General features: G+C 44.4%; 1 protein-coding gene across 1 annotated transcript in view; it reads right to left on the minus strand.

Annotated features, from left to right (window-relative positions):
* Tm9sf2 (transmembrane 9 superfamily member 2) overlaps positions 1 to 12,638 on the minus strand; it is a 47,733-nt gene that overhangs the window by 25,731 nt on the left and 9,364 nt on the right. The window contains exons 2-4 of the mRNA XM_050150380.1: positions 8,878 to 8,945; positions 6,386 to 6,479; positions 1,442 to 1,569 (exon numbers count right to left, since the gene is read on the minus strand). Of these exons, the coding sequence (XP_050006337.1) occupies positions 1,442 to 1,569; positions 6,386 to 6,479; positions 8,878 to 8,945 (290 nt within the window). The remainder of the gene's footprint in view (positions 1 to 1,441; positions 1,570 to 6,385; positions 6,480 to 8,877; positions 8,946 to 12,638) is intronic.

The raw sequence follows: 12,638 nt of genomic DNA on the forward strand, positions 1-12,638 counted from the left end.
TGCTTAGTAAATTTTACTAGTGAATGCCTTGTAACTTTGTAAACTACTTTAAATAGCCTTTCTTCTTATAACATATCCTGGCATTAAGATAGGACCTAGAGTGATCGCAAAGATTAGCCAAAGACTTATCGGTACCTTCCTGTATGGATGCTGCTGAGGAATAAAATCTCCTGTTATCTCTACCTATAGTACCGGGATAGAACCAAGTAAAGGCCTACCCACCACATTCTGCCACCAAACCACACAGCCACCCTAGCCTTTAGTACTCTTAGAACAGAATGGTACGAGAGACCTAAAATGACCACAGGCCGAGGTCTGTGCTTCAGTCAACAAATGAGCCACTGCTAGAACAGATGGAGGTGAAAAGGGCTAAGAGAAACACAACTTGAAATATTCTTTTAAGTATGAAGAATAATTTGTAGGAAAGAAAACAACCAAGGAGAAATGGCTCCCAGCTCACACTGGTCTCACGATGCATCTGCACAGCAGCTCAGGTAGTAAAGCTCTTGGTTTCAGGGCCTCTCAGAGCCAGCGGGTGGTGCTCCAGGCCTGCGGGTGGTGCTCCAGGCCTGCGCCTGCCAGCACTACGTCCTTCCTTCTTCTCCCAGGGCCTGCGTATCTAAGGACACTTATTTCAACAAGGTGCAAGGCCCAGTGCTATCAGAACAAGTTCATACATGAATGGATGCAGGCTCCAGGACCGCCCTGCCTAGGAATCCTTCACTCTCTAAGCTTGGCACACAGGAATTGAGCAGACGAGTGGTGAGAGGCTCTAGCCATTGTACCCCAAGTCTGAACTGGGGTTCAAGTCCCTCATTTTCCTGGGAGTCTATACACTTTCCAGCTTGAGACACCAACACCAAGTTCAAGGAGTGAAGAAAAGAGAATGCTAGTAACCAGTAGCAACTTAGTTTCTCTAAAGGAGAAACTTCTATACACCATGAATCTACATGGAACACAGGCGTGTGTAAGCAAAATGATCTTGAAAAGGGTGGATCTGGAGAGCCGTCAACGTCTTTTACATTTGAATACTGGACAGTAAGTGTGTACTACTTAAGAACAAAACAAAATGCTTTTGATTTCAACACAAACTGGTAAACTTGTAAATGCTGCTTGGTTAAAAAGCATGAAGAAGCTGTAATCTCTAAGAAGGTGCTACTGGCAAATGCTGAATGGGTTTGCTAATGCTCCTCCTCTTTTCCCCACAGCACAGACGTGCTCCGTCTCAGCCACACACGACCACAGGAAGCAGTGCAGCAGGCCCTGCTGAGTAAAGGCAGCACAGCACCTACACAACCGTGATCTAAGCATGGGGAACACTGCATGGACACAAGTAAGTTAATTTGCTATATTTTCTGTAACCTCCACTTTACCGTCTACAGACACTGAAACAGGAGCCCCTACTTCACCTTTGGAGCCCCGACCACCGTCCCCGTCTCACCAGTGGTGCTGATAGTTCAGCAGCATGCTCTTTTTCAGGAAATCCAGCTTCTGTTTGTCTTCAGGCTTCTCCGTATTGTACGTTTTCGTGCAAACGAGCTTACAGTTTTCGACCTTATTAAATGTGAACTGCATAAAAAGAAAGTATTAACAAAAATTATCCAAAAAGACACAGGTTCTTCCTAAGATAACAGATAATTTCTTAAGTCATCAATGTTGGTGATAAACATCTAACATCCACCACAGCTCACTCAGTAACACTGAAACTTTGATCTGATTCTCATAGTTAAGTCTGTACTTTTCTCATCACAGGTTCTTCTTCCTCTCTGACTTTAATTTACTCATTGTCTCCATGTAAGTAAGATCTAGAAGAAGGGAGGTAAAGCCGTTTCCCTAAAGCACGTTCTGAACTTCTGGAGTTGACAGTTTCTGTGCTAGCGTCCAATCAAGTGTTTGAGAGGAGACTAGGCAGTGACCACAATGTTATATTTGAATATCTAAAATCAAAGCAGATATGACCTTTACTCAAGTTTAGACAGCTCATTTTTCAGGACTCTATTTATAAAAAAGGTAAAATAAAGATCAGTAATTTTTTTCTAAATCAAATTTAAAAACTAGAGGTTCCTCCAATTTTGAGCCCAGAATTTACTTCATATACGTAAACCAACGACGTTGACAGAACACTGATGACTGGAGGGCGGGGCAGGAGAGGGGCAGCAGCGTGAGGCTCGACCCCCAGAACTAGACCCAGACAGAACGCTCTATATAAACACTTCCATACTTCCAGAAGACTGTGACACATCAACTACATAAATAAACCATAATAATCTGTAAGGAAAAAATTATTTCTAATTATGCTTCATTTCTAAATAGCCCACCTGACTTGCCATTTTGTTTGTTTTGGAAACAAGGTCTTACTATGCGACAGTCTGACTGCGTGTTCAAGCTCCTTCTAGCTACCCAAGCCTCCCAAACGCTGGGCTCTCGGTAGGTATGGACTACCATACCTGGCTAGCGTGTACTTGTGCATGTGGTATGTGCTAGCAAGCTACGGCAGTGCCGTCCACTAGAGCAGCCCACTGCTGCCATCTGCCAGCCGACAGTTCAATTCTCACACCACTGACAGTGCTAGTACACGGCAGAGTCAGAGGCACAGCCGTAACACAAATGAACAGAGGTGTGCACTCTCCCTCCTGCCAGTTATGCCTCAGCCTAACGGCTGGCAACTGGAGTCCGCTGACCCAACTTCTGTGTTCAACTGTACAGGAAAAAGAAAAGACCAAAGGAGGTGTGCACGCACGCACGTGTGTGCACATGTGTGGGGCGGCACATGGAGGCCTGTCACAGGCCAATGTCAGCCATCCTTACACCACTCTCCACTCCAGTCCTGACACAGGGTCTACCGGTGAAGTGCAGCTCACTGACGTGCAGCTCCCGGCGAAGATTACAGGCGCATGCACTAATGTACCAGTTTTTAAGTGGGTGCTAGGTCCTAAATTCAGGTCCTGATGTTTATCAGCACTCTGTCAGCTGTCGCTCCTCAGTCCGGATGACATCTGACTATCTGCCAATAGCTCGCATTCCCCTAACGCTCCCTATGTTCTACACATACTCGTATCATATTTATCAAGGCTCGCGTGTTCCACCCAACAGTGAATAAGGTTGACCTCCTTACTCACATTTTAGAGATTAGAAAAACCAAGGCATAAATGACACAAACTAAGAAATGCCAGTCAGGATGTGATCCAAGACAGCTGAGCTATAAAAAGAATGTTTCTCTCCTTATGTTTAGTGAGAAATTCTATATTTTAAATCTCATAGTTGTTGTGGATTTAATGGCACTCTTTATTTTTAGGTGTATGTCTGTGTACTACACGCACGCAGTGGTCAAAGAGGATGAGCGTTGAGTCCTCTGGGACTGGAGTGACTGATGGTTGTGAGCTGCCATGTGGGTACTGGGAATCAAACCAGGGTCTTCTGGAAGCACAGCCAGTGTTTTTAATTGCTGAGCTATCTTTACAGCCCCCCAGTACTTAAGTTTTGATAAGAATTTAATCAAGAATTTAAGCATGTTATTAGCTTTCAAGAAAACCAATCCCTTTTACGACACGCAAGCCCCATTCTGTCCCATTTTTACTTAAATTCAGTGCTGTGTGGTGCATGTCCATGCAGAGGGAGTGCCATGTGCATGGTCGGCCACTCTCCGTTATCATTAATAGACATCTTTACCTCTTCCTTAGCCAATCTTCTTGGCTCCACTTTTTGCCTATGCTTTGCCTGCATGTAGAGTACTACCTGCCTGCAGTGCCCATAGCGGCCAGCAGAGGGTGTCCGATCCCTGAGCTGCTTTGTGGGCACTGGGAACAGAACCTCCTTGGCCTTCCAGAAGTGCTCTTAACCACTGATCCACCACTCCAAGCTCTCTGAGCTCCACTTTCAAAAAAAACAGGCTGATTCTAAGATTCCAGCTACACAATCTCCTCCCTTCTAGTCATGCCTAAGGTCTCAAGTCCTGTCTGGACGGCTATAAAACCTAACTGGCTCTCCCCAGCTTCTCTCCTTACACTCTGAGTCTGTTCTCAACACGCCCCCTACAGTGAGCGCCTGGGAAGATCCAAGCTGATGCAGACATCTCTAAGTCTGCTCAGATGTGAAGGGCCCAACGCTTCCGACAGCACCAAGGACTGAATCCAAGGGTTCAGGCACGCTAGCAAGCGCTCCACCACTGAACCTGTACAACACAACACTTCCTCCTACAATGCAGCCCCAATACTCTTTTCCCCTCATGGCTCACTAGGCTCTGTATCACTCACTTGCTCCAGCTGAACTTGTTTGTGTACCTTGAACACTCCAGGCAAGTTCACACCAGGGACTGGCATTTGCTATCTGCTTCTAAAATAGGCATTTGTGTGGCTTAGTCCCTTACTTATTTTTAAGGTCTTTTACTTAAATGTCACCTTCTCAGTGAGACTTTTTAAATTTACATTTTTTAATGTCACCTCTCAGTAAGCCTATTTAAACTGTTTTATTTTCAGGAGTTCTTTCCAAGTAACTGGCACACTAAACACTTTAGCTGTCTCCAGTCTCCTCCTCGTCACAAAGGCCAGAGATTTATTTAGTCCTGTCCACTGTCATATTCTCTATCTGGAATAGTGCCCGGGGTACACAGAAGTTAAGTTAAACCACAAACGCTTTACCCAGTAAATGAATGAATGAGTGTTCAGATGTGAATGAGGTTTTATGATCCTCATGGTGTCTTATGCTCTATTTTTCCTGACCTAAACAGATGTCACAAGAAAACAGTGGCACAGCAGATGACAGATGTGGAGTCTCCTCTGTCACTGGTTATCACTTTTGCTTTTACTGCAGATTTAAATAGGATAAAAACATCTGAAAATAGAATACAGGAAATCAAAATGAAATGAAAATATACTGCTTAGCTGAGCGGTGATAGCACATGTCTTTAATCCCAGTTCTCAGGAGGCAGAGGCCCGAGGCCAGCGTGCTCTAAAGAGTGAGTTCCAGGACAGCCAGGGCCACACAGAGAAACCCTGACTCAAAAAACTAAATGTGTGTGTAGACCACAATACATTGATGGCTGGTGAGAAAAATCTCACCTCCCAACACCATGTTTTCATATGCCTGAGTCTTCAATGATCTTTAAACTTGGGACTGAAGAATTTAACTTTTGGTTTGTGGACAGGACCTTGCTATGTAGCCTAGGATGACCTGGACGGCCCTTAGCATCCCACAGGAACATATGCCACCTTGCCCTGCTCACCACAGACCTCGAGCCTAAAGTTTCTGCTAGGTGCACAACTCTCTGCACTGGGCGTCCTTCTGTTCTCCTTTGTCTTCCACACATTTAGAAATGTCGATATGAGGTCCGCCTAGAGGCAGACTCTCTTTTCCTGGCTCTCCCAGCTGACTGGTGCGCCAAAGACTGTTGTCCCTGCAGGGTGAGATCCCTGCTGCCCTCACGTCACAGACACTGACTGACTCTTCTTTCCTACCTCTTTCTCTCTCCTCTCTCTCTTTCCTTCTTTTCTTTCAGCTTTTAAGACAGGGTTTCTCTGTATAGCCTTGGCTGTCCTTGAACCTGGTTCTGTAAACCAGGCTGGCCTGGAACTTACAGAGATGCGTGTGCCTCTGCCTCCCATGTGCTGGGAGTAAAGGCGTGCGCCACCACTGCCCGGCAACTCTTTTTGTCTTTGAGACAAGTCTGCCTCTGAGGACACTTGATCTTCCTGCTGGGGTGACAGGCTGTGCTACCATGCTTGGCTTCGTGGTGCTGAGGGGAGATCCCAGGCTACTGTCCATGGTAAAGCACTGTACCAAGTCAGCTGTACCCCATTCCTCAAAAATACTTCTAGTGAGTCAAAGAGAAAGACAAGTTAAACAAAGACCAAAAACTACATTTAAAAAATCTCCTCAAAATACCAGTCGAGAAGCCCAGGCATGTCACACGTGGACACAGAGGAACTCTACAGACACTGTTCACACAGAAGGACAGACAGAGAAGCAAAGGGACAGTATGCTGCAAGGGTGTCCCAGTACAAGCGGTGTAAACACTCAGTCAGAAAGACCTGCCAATGACACACTACGAAGAGAAGAAAGGTCTTTCTAAACCATGGCTTTAAGAAATTACTACGAGGGGCTAGAGAGATGGCTCAGTGCTAAGGACCAGTTTTCCTGCCAGCACCAACAAAGCGGCTCAAAGCACCTGTAACTCCAGTTCCAAGGGATCCCTTTGGGAATCAGGCACACAAATGGTGCACAGACATATACGCAGACAAAACACACACGCACATAAAACAAGATTAAAAAGAAGGGGGGGGGCGCAGCTCTTTACCGGTAAGGTTCAAGTTATTTGAGACAGTTCTCATAACAAAAAGAACCCCCCAAACTATTACTAAATAATTTTTATTTAACACTAAATACAAACCTTATATGGCGAAGGTTCAATTCTTTCCCCAAATAACACCTGACCAAGATTTTCAGATGGGCGTTTTCCTTCCGATGCTTGGCAAAAATCAAACCTGAGGAAAGAGCATTAACATTTAAACAAGATAACCACGAGGTAAGCACTCTGCACAATCTTGAATGACCCTGTATTTTATCAGCTCGTTCAGCGAGGAGTACCCCAAACACCAGAGGTCCCACCAGATCCAGAAACTCTGTATTATATACAACTAAGGATTTGAAAAAAAATTAAACATTGTAGCTTATTCTTGCAAAATTTAATTATAAAATTATTTATGATATAGCTTTATTTTTCAGGATTAATCTTTTGTTGTAAATTTTTTTTTTTTTTTTTTTTGAGACAGGGTTTCTCTGTGCAGCCCTGGCTGTCCTAGAACTCTCTCTGTAGACCAGGCTGGCCTTCAACTCACAGAGAACCATCTGCCTCTGCCTCCCAATTCCTGTGATTAAAGGTGTGCTCCACCACCACCCAGCTTGTTGTAACTTGTTAATGGATGTTAAGGAAGACACTTCCAGAAGACATGGCGACCACCCATCCCTTCACTGAGACCTCAGACTGGTGAGAGCAGCACCCAGTCACCCCAGCCTCTCTGTATGGCCATGTACTACGAGCTAGCTTAGTGATGCTAGGCTTCAAGGGGACAGCAACTGCAGGGCATCTGTATCCACGTCGACAGTGGCATCACGACGGAGACAGGACAGTCGGCCACTGAGAGGAGGATGCGTTTCAGAGATCAGACCCAGTCAGTGCTCCCAACAGGAACAAAGACTGAAGAAGACATGCCGACTCCTTAACAGACAGATACCAGACAAGGGCATCAAAGGCTCTGTGAAGGAGGCTGTCAACTCAACTCGGCTTCTGCATTCCTTTCTTACATACACTTAGATTACTGGGCAAATACTTTTCTGTGTGGCAGAAATTGTGTTTTAGAACTCTTTGAGCCATGAAAAAATTTTTATGATTTTATTTTGTAAGCACCGGTGTTCTGGCTGTTTTGGCTGTGTGAGGGTGTTAGATCCCCTGGAACTGAAGTTACAGGCAGGTTGTGAGCTGCCATGTGGGTACTAGGAATTGAACCCAGGTCCTCTGGGAGAGCAGCCAGTACACTTAACCATGGAGCCATCTCTCCAGCCTGAGAAACAGAGAAATTTTAACTCCTTTAGAATCTAGGAACTATGTAACAGCCAAATGGAATACAGCAGTTCAATGACTACAGGCATTTTTATGCAGCACATTTTATAAAACAACCTGGAAAGCCAGAAAATGGCTCACTGGGTAAAGTATCATGTACAAGCCTGCCCACCTCATTGTAATTAGCTAAGCCATGCAGTGGTGGACGGAGAACACTGACCCCACAAACATACCCAGACATGAAATAATAAGAAGCAATAACTTTAAATAAGTAACTAGTAAGCAACTGGGATCTACATAATTCTTACAAGTTATGAAAAAGACTAATCTGACTGCACACTGACTGACATGAAAGAGAACCCTGCTGCGAAAGGTGCAAATCAAACACAAACTCACTCCTGCTTAAAATAAACTATACAAATATGGATATATACATTTAAAAATCCCGAGGAAAAGATGTCTCAAGAGACAGAACAGTGGCTCTTTCTGAGGACAATGTGAAGCAGAATTCTCTTCAAAAATATCTAGGAAGCCAGATGTTGTGGCACTCGGGGCGGGGGAGGGGGCAAGAGGCTGGCGGGTCTCTGTTGTCTACAGAATGAGTAGAGCTAGGGCTTGGCTCTTCCTCAGAACGTGGGCTCCAGCCCAGCGCCCACACGGTGACTTATCTCCATCCCTAACACCACTTCCAGAGCTCTGATTCTTCTTCTGCCCCCAAGCCAGGCATCGTGTGCTGCACAGACATTCAGGTAGTCAAATCACCCATACACATAAACAAAAAGTTAAAAGGAACAAAATTAATTTTTTATAATCAGGTAAAAAAGGAAAATCCATGTTATGCTACAAAGTGACACAAGAACAGCAGTCCAGTTCTTCAAGCAGAATTTGCTGCTGTGTGTGCACATGCTGCCCCCACATGTGTGCAGGTCCCCATGGAGGCCCCAAGAGGTAGGGGACCCTCTGCACCTGGAGCCACCGCATGAGTGCTGGAGCTGAACCCGGGTCCTCTGGAGGACCACATGTGCTCTGAGCTGAGTCATCTCTGCAGCTCCAGAACAGCAGGTGTTACCTCAAAGTGTTCTGAGCTGGGTGTGGTGTCTTCTTGCAATCCCAACAACTGAGAGGCTGAGACGGGAGATTTGCCAAGAGTTCGAAGCCAGAACGAGTGAGACCCCGTCTCCACCACCTCTACCCAAATCTTTAGGCCCTCAGCATTTAGGAAATGAGTATGAACTTATTTCTGTAGGGAAATTAAAAGTTCTAAACACAGAATTGTGATGCGTCACATGAAAGTTTATACAAAAACTAAGCAGGAAACTTACGCTGTATATTCATAAGGAAGAACAGATTCCACGGAGTCAAGTCGGTTAACAAACAGCTCTATCTCAGCCTGGAATGAGGAAGCATAGGATTAGAACATGAACCCTGAAGACAGCACAGGTGCTCCAACCATTAAACCACTCTATCATAAATATTCGATTAATGAATTATATGCATTTAAAACATACCTATGTAACTTTTACTCATGTGTCTCCAGTATTTCTAATGCTTTTTAAATTCTAAATTTTCTATAATGTTAAATAAGGTATTTAAAAAGCATTTGTCTCGTTGTTTTAAAAGTCTGCTCTCTAAATTCAGCAGCTTCATTTGACAGCACAGAAGTAGTTTATTTCTAGGGAAGAGGAGACGGTTAAGAGGGTGCAGTGCTCTTGCCGAGGACCAGAGTTCAGTCCCCAGCACCTGAAGTTCAGCTCACAGCCTCAAACCAGCTCTAAAAGACGAGGCACCCTCTCCCAGCCTCTGGAGAACACGCACACACATATGCACAGATCCTAAATAAAAACAAAATGTACCTCTTAGAAAGTAATTTCTGTTCCAGAACAACCAGAGCTAGTCTCAACAACCAAACAAATAAATAAACAAACATAAGAAAAAAAAAACTTTTGCTGAGCACACACCTTTAACCCTAGAACTTGGGAGGCAGAGCAGGTAGAACTCTAAATTCAAGGCCAAACTGGTCTACAAAGTTAATTCTAGAACAGTCAGGGCTACAGAGAAACCTTGTCTCAAACAAAACAAAACAGCAATTTCTCCCTTAAAACACACCATAATCAAGAAATGCTGCCACAGTGGTTGGATTTTTCTCAACTAACCACACTGTAAATAGAATCCCACGCATTATATGCACTCTTAAGCAGCCAGGAGACGACCACGTGGTCTAATGCTGCTGGACCATTGCGATCAGTGGAGAATGACGCACTACAATTAGTAACCAGATCACGTTCAACACAAAGGAGAGGGAGAAAGGCTAACTCAACCTCTTAGAAAACATCTTTCTACTACAGCTTTCAAAATTGCTCCTAGATATAGATGTAGCTTCCCGGGAAGCCATCTGAGTCCTGAAACACTTTGGGGGCTAACCAAATACTGAGACAAATATCTTCATTGAGTCAAGACTGCTGTGGCTACCTGCGGATGAGATCAAGAGGGTGCCAAGAATGACATAAAGCCGCACTGCCGTTCCAATTTCACCAGTACTCAATACTTTCTACTACCCCCCACTTAGCAAAAGGCAAAATAAGATACACAATGTGCAATGTAACAGGCCAATAGGGCCCACAAGACAGCTCAGCAAGGGAAACTGCTTGCTCACTATCTAGATCAACTTCTGAGGACTGTCCTGAATTCTACACGCTTGCCTCTCCCTGTCATTAGGGGAAGAGTTAAAAAGAGCAGATCAAAGTATAGATTGTGGGTCAGATTGCCTGGGTTACAAACCTTGTCCAATTGCTTAACTGTGTAATCTGGGACAAATTATTTAACAAGTCAGTTTCCCCACGGATACTTCAGTTTCCTTATGGGCAAAATGGTGGTAATACTCATCTTGTATTTTAAACAGTGCCTAACAGAATGAGAAGATACAGACAAAAAAGACTGATACTACAAACAGGTAGAGAGTCTAAAAAATTACTGTTTTCATCAGCTAAACTCCTAAAGGCAATATTAACCTTTGTAAACAAGTTTCACAGACAAACTCTATACTTAAGAAAATAGCAACTCAAAAGCCCACACTGGCTTCCGCCGCCCAATATAAGTCTCTCTGCATAAAAATATGCCAATGGGCCGGGCGGTGGTGGCGCACGCCTTTAATCCCAGCACTCGGGAGGCAGAGGCAGGCGGATCTCTGTGAGTTCGAGACCAGCCTGGTCTACAAGAGCTAGTTCCAGGACAGGCTCCAAAACCACAGAGAAACCCTGTCTCGAAAAACCAAAAAAAAAAAAAAAAAAAAATATGCCAATGGTCATCAGCAAACAAGACGGCAGGACGTGACAGTTCAGCATCACAGAATGTTTGAGTAATTAAAGTCAAACATACACAACCACTGTGAAGGTAAAACTTGTAGCTGATGGTTTACTTGGTGAAAAGACTCTACTAACATAGCTATAAAGACAAACCTAAATTCAAATACTCTAACATCTAACAAAGAAAGGAAGGATTCTAAATCTAATTCAGGCTCATCTCCAGATTTCTCTCTCTGAGACTTTCTAAGTTTTCAGTTTCAAAACCTACAATGCTATCATCATCAGGCGTATCCTTTCCCAACCTCGTCTTGGGAAGCAAGGCTGCCAAGGCTTCAGTCCTCACTCTGACCCACCTGGTGGACAGGCAGGTTCCTTTCTCGGGTCTACGTTTTCTCGTTTGAAGAATGAGAATGACAATCCCGTTTCCTAGCAGTTTCTGAGAAGCTTCAGCAATGGCATGCCCAAGATGAAAGCTGAGGGCATCCTACTGTGCAGCGGTGTCCAACAGAACCCAATGCCAATGTTCTTCATCCGCACTGTTGGACGTGACACCCTCCAGGCCATGGAGGCCACTGGGCACTTAGAATGTGGTCAGTTACTGGAGTGGAATAAACGGAATTCTTGACTTGTATTTAATGCTAGTTAAAGTTAAATGGCCATAGGAGGCCAATGGCTTCTAAATTGGGCAGAAGTAATAGAATATCAAGCTGCTTGGTGCCGTTTATATAAATAATCTCTTTGTATACTTAACATTTTCACTCCAGTCACCAGAGCCTTGTTCCAGAAAAAACAGCTCTCATTTTATTACTCCATCCCAGGGCTGCAAACCTTTCCTATAAAGAGACAGAGAAAACCGTTTAGGGCCTGTAGCACCCACTGGCTGTACCCTGTGGTGTAAAAGCAGCCCAGACAACTGGGAACTGAGGACATGCCTGAGGTCCAGTAAGCTGAAGTTCATGGGATTCTCAATCATTACTAAATAGTTTTCTTCTTTCCTCCTCAACCACCTAAAAGCGTAAAAAACAACCTGTGGCTTGAGAGCCAGCCTTCTGACAACAGGCAGTGAGCTGCGCTGGACTCCGTCGTTTCCCTGTAAGCCTCATCTTTAGAGGAAACCCCGAAAACCGGAAGGCTGCAATCTTTTCAGCTGTCCCCTTTACCATGCCAGCTGGTTGTCCCAGGACTTGGCTACACCCACACAACACTTTCAACATGTGCCATCAAGCACAACTACAGCAAACTTCACGGTCCAAATACCAAAGTGTCCTAGTATTATAGAAGGTCAAAGGTCCTTTTGAGCAACCTCTCTCTGTCCCTGTGTAGAAAGTCTTCAAAGAGACTCATTTCTCCTGTGCGTTCTCCCCAAAGCTAAATGCTCATCCTTAAGTATACGTTGCTTCTTTTCAAATATTCTTTCTAAATTTGTCCAAGACCAAATTAATTTACTTTATTTAGTCCAAATAAACTTAACAGACTCAACCTTGCTCTCTCATATAACTTGTTTTTGGAGCAGGGTCCCACGTAGCCCATACCGGATTTGACCTATCTGTAGGGCCAAGGATGACCTTGAACCTCCGTGCTTGGGATCACACACCCTGAAGTTGTTGCCACGTTAGCATTACAGCTCTAACACTACCAACTTTATTGGCATTTTTATCATAGATCTAATATTACCAATAAGCTAAAACATCTCCTGCATTTTCCTTGCTATATTTAACACCCTAATTAGCTTCAGGTGCCAGTCCTGGGGTTTACGGGTAAAAAATATCCACTATTCTACA

Source organism: Alexandromys fortis, unplaced genomic scaffold, assembly GCF_014885135.2.
Source record: "Alexandromys fortis isolate MF-2015 unplaced genomic scaffold, M_Fortis_MF-2015_v1.1 scaffold_66, whole genome shotgun sequence".
In the NCBI taxonomy this organism is placed as follows: Eukaryota; Metazoa; Chordata; class Mammalia; order Rodentia; family Cricetidae; genus Alexandromys; species Alexandromys fortis.